Source organism: Sinocyclocheilus anshuiensis, unplaced genomic scaffold (assembly GCF_001515605.1).
Source record: "Sinocyclocheilus anshuiensis isolate Anshui unplaced genomic scaffold, SAMN03320099.WGS_v1.1 scaffold130, whole genome shotgun sequence".
NCBI classification, from domain to species: Eukaryota; Metazoa; Chordata; class Actinopteri; order Cypriniformes; family Cyprinidae; genus Sinocyclocheilus; species Sinocyclocheilus anshuiensis.
The window spans coordinates 1,807,095-1,810,472 of NW_015544207.1; the positions used below are offsets into that span (position 1 = coordinate 1,807,095).

Here is a 3,378-nt window from a genome sequence, read left to right on the forward strand (position 1 = left end):
CCCCCAGACATGCGTGGCCCTCATGACATGAGAGGAGGACCCATGATGGGCGAACCTAGAGGTCCTATGATGGAGCAGCGGGGTCCACCCATGGAGGCAAGAGGTACTTAAAGATGTGGTTTCACGTTATTTGTTGACTTGGCTTGGATAACTGTATGGACCCTTTTCTCAGACTGTGATGATGCATTTCAGTGGTCATCAGCATTGTAAATCCTGCAAAGTTTTTATCTTTTCTTTTTTTTCTTTTTATTATATTTCCTTTGCATCAAACTTCAAAAAACTAATGCTGCTGTGTGGGTGTTTCTAATACAGTGGCTATGGGAGTGACAATAAATTTGACATGGTTCTCTCTTTTGACTGCTGTTATCAATCGCTCTCCATTTATTTTCCTCTTTTTGAAAGTCGTGAAAACAATATCATGGAGTTTTTCTTTTGCTATTTGTGCAAATGAGAATGTAAATAGAACATATTTGCTGTAGTCTCCCGAAGTTTACCCAACTATGATGACTTCCACTTCTGAAAAACTCAGAAATGTGAAAAGGGTTTATTACCCGTTTTACTTCTTTCTGAAATAACACTCTATTTGAAGGATACTCTTACAGAAAAGATTTAAAAGATTTAAAGATTTTCTTAATTTCTCAAGGTCGTGATCCAAGGGCTGTTGATGCTCGGGGTCCGATATCTGGCCAGAGGGTTCCTGTAGCTGGTGGAATGCAGGGTCCTCCCCCCCACGGCATGGGACAAAGTGCACCTCCATCAGCAAGACCAGTAAGATTTCCAGACTCCTGTAGATTTGTCTTTTTTTCTTTTAGCTGAGCTTTTCAAATGTTTTAATGTCTAGGACTCCCAAATTTAATCATGCCATTGTAAAGGGACCCTCTTTCTGAAATATAAAGGCAGCTGTCTAAAAATCCTAAATGTGATATTTAAGGAAAGCAGATTTGGAGATTTTGAATTGGCTTTTTTATTTTTTGTCTTTAGTGCAATAAGTTATTAAAATGAATGGAAATGTTTACCATGTATTAAGTTATGAGCTTTATTTCCTATTCAATATTAGAGAACATTTTCTATTAAATTCAGATTTATTTGTATGGCAAAAATTTATGTACACTAATGTTCAGGGACGGTGGGATTTATTTATTTATTTACGCTTCTAAAAGAAGTCTCTTAGGCTCACCAAGGCTGCATTTGTAACCTGTGCTGGCAAAATGAGTCGCAATGAGCAAATTTTCAAAAGTGAGTTCTTTTTATTTTCAAAATCTCCATTAAAAAAAAATCTTCAAAATGATGTATGATTGTTGGAATCGACCAAATAATGACTGAGCTACATCCGTTTGAAGTCAATAGTCAGCAGTCAATTTTGAGAAAAATGGAGTTGAAGTTTTCTGAAGTTTCCAAAGCAAAATCAGCTAGCAACGTTTCATCTTTTCCTCCACTTCTTTTCTTAACCCTCAGATTGTGTTCAGGTCATTTTGACCCGGAGAGGATTTTCTTTCTCCTGAAAATGTTAATGTTATTGCATTGGGCTAAAATTGACTGACTTTGCTCACACATGGCATGACTACTTCCTCCAAAAATTTGATAACTTTTTTTTATTTTATTGCACCTTGTTACACTTGAGGTGTTCTCAGTCAAAAATGACCGGCCTACAAAAAAATAGGTTATAAATCTCTTGTTGTGCTATATTATCACCAAATATAGGATTCAATCTTTTTGTCAACTTGTTTTCTTTCAATTAGGACTGTTTTTTTTTATTTATTTTTTGAAACTGATTGATCATAGGCCTTATGCACCTCAGATTTTGAGTGAATGTAAATACATGTAAATATTTTCAAAATATATACTGTATGTGTGTGCTTTTATATATATACATAATACATATACAAAGTACACACACATAGATTATATAAACAAATCTTTTATTTTGGATGCGATTAATCGCGATTAATTGTTTGACAGCACTAATATATATATATATATATATATATATGTATATATATATATATTTGCAATTTGCCACCAGTGAATATATTTGTCAGGCTGTGGGCTAAGAAACCTCTCATCTTCATGCTACTTTTCTGCATCAAATCATAACAAAGCTCTTAACAGTGAGAGAATTGTATTGTTTCTCTCATGGCTTCGCCTCTGGCCTTTCAGGATCATTTCACCATGCAGGAGTCTGTGTGTGTCGGTACGGGACAGCTGCGCCCCCATCATGAACTGCTACGGTTACCCCTGGCCTAGAATACTACAATGCGACCAGTTTCCCAAAGACCACCTAATGTGCATTTCCTCAGTTGCGCATATGCAAAACGGCACCAGCAATGACGGCCGAGGTAAACGGAGATCTTTCTTTTTTTAACATACATATTTTCTCAAAGCAATGCAGCAGGGTTTTCTCCGTCAAACTGATTTTTATGGTTGGTTTCAGTGGTGCCGCGTGCGAGCTGCACAGACTGTGAGCTGGAGGAGGCCACGTCATCCAAAGACCTGCTCGACCTCTTCTGTAAAAGTGACTTTGGTAAGAAACTCTACTTTTTGCTCGTTCAGAACAACCATAAATTGTTAAAGTGCCCCTATTATGGGTTATGAAAGGTTCATATTTTGGTTTTGGGAGTGTCCAACAACAGGTTGACATGCATGCAAGCTCAAAAAACATTTTCATTGTCTTTTCCAAACCCCTCTTTTGCGTGACGCGAATCTGCGGTGATTGGTCGGTCGATTGGTCTCATTTCCATTTCATCATGCCTGCAATGCCTGATAAAGCAGCGTTTGTGAGCGCAGTGCTGCTTTGTGTACAGCATTACTGGGGAAACAGCTATTTTTACCGCTCCAAAAGCGCACCTAGTGGCAAAGAATGAATTAGTATTTTCATTCAGACCAACGAGAAAAGACCAACAAGTGGGCGGCAATATGCTAATGTTTCATTTTGAGGTCAACATGGGATTCGTTTTAAAAACGACTTGTTTCAATGATTCAGAGTCGACTCTTTCTTTTGAGAGACAACTTTATATACGGTGCACTTTCAGATTTAAAACTTTGCAGGATGTTTTCAATCACTTAGAGCTGCTGTGTTACACACTGCATGAAAGGTAACTTTCAAAAATCCATAATAGGGGCACTTTAATCCTGAAAATTCCTCTCTCTTTCTCTCTCTCTGCTAGTGGTTAAAGTGCGTCTATCCAAGCTGAACTCCAGTAGTTCTGTCCTGACGATGTTCTCCCTGGGCTCTCGGCTGGAGGTCCTAAAGCACGGCCCGCTGCTGGGAGGGGAAATGAGGAGTCGTCTGACGCTGTGGCTGGAGCGGGACGCCACCTGCGTGGGCAACCTGACCCGCAACCATCCCGACGGGGGAGCCTTCCTGCTGCCGGGCACTGT

At 39.1% G+C, this 3,378-nt stretch overlaps 2 protein-coding genes across 2 annotated transcripts in view; one reads left to right on the forward strand and one right to left on the reverse strand.

Annotated features, from left to right (window-relative positions):
* Positions 1-3,378, reverse strand: part of p4htma (prolyl 4-hydroxylase, transmembrane a) — a 27,035-nt gene that overhangs the window by 21,215 nt on the left and 2,442 nt on the right. The gene's annotated exons all lie outside the window — the stretch shown is intronic.
* Positions 1-3,378, forward strand: part of LOC107697013 (secreted frizzled-related protein 5) — a 14,748-nt gene that overhangs the window by 10,983 nt on the left and 387 nt on the right. The window contains exons 2-4 of the mRNA XM_016497629.1: positions 2,158-2,336; positions 2,432-2,521; positions 3,165-3,359. Of these exons, the coding sequence (XP_016353115.1) occupies positions 2,158-2,336; positions 2,432-2,521; positions 3,165-3,359 (464 nt within the window). The remainder of the gene's footprint in view (positions 1-2,157; positions 2,337-2,431; positions 2,522-3,164; positions 3,360-3,378) is intronic.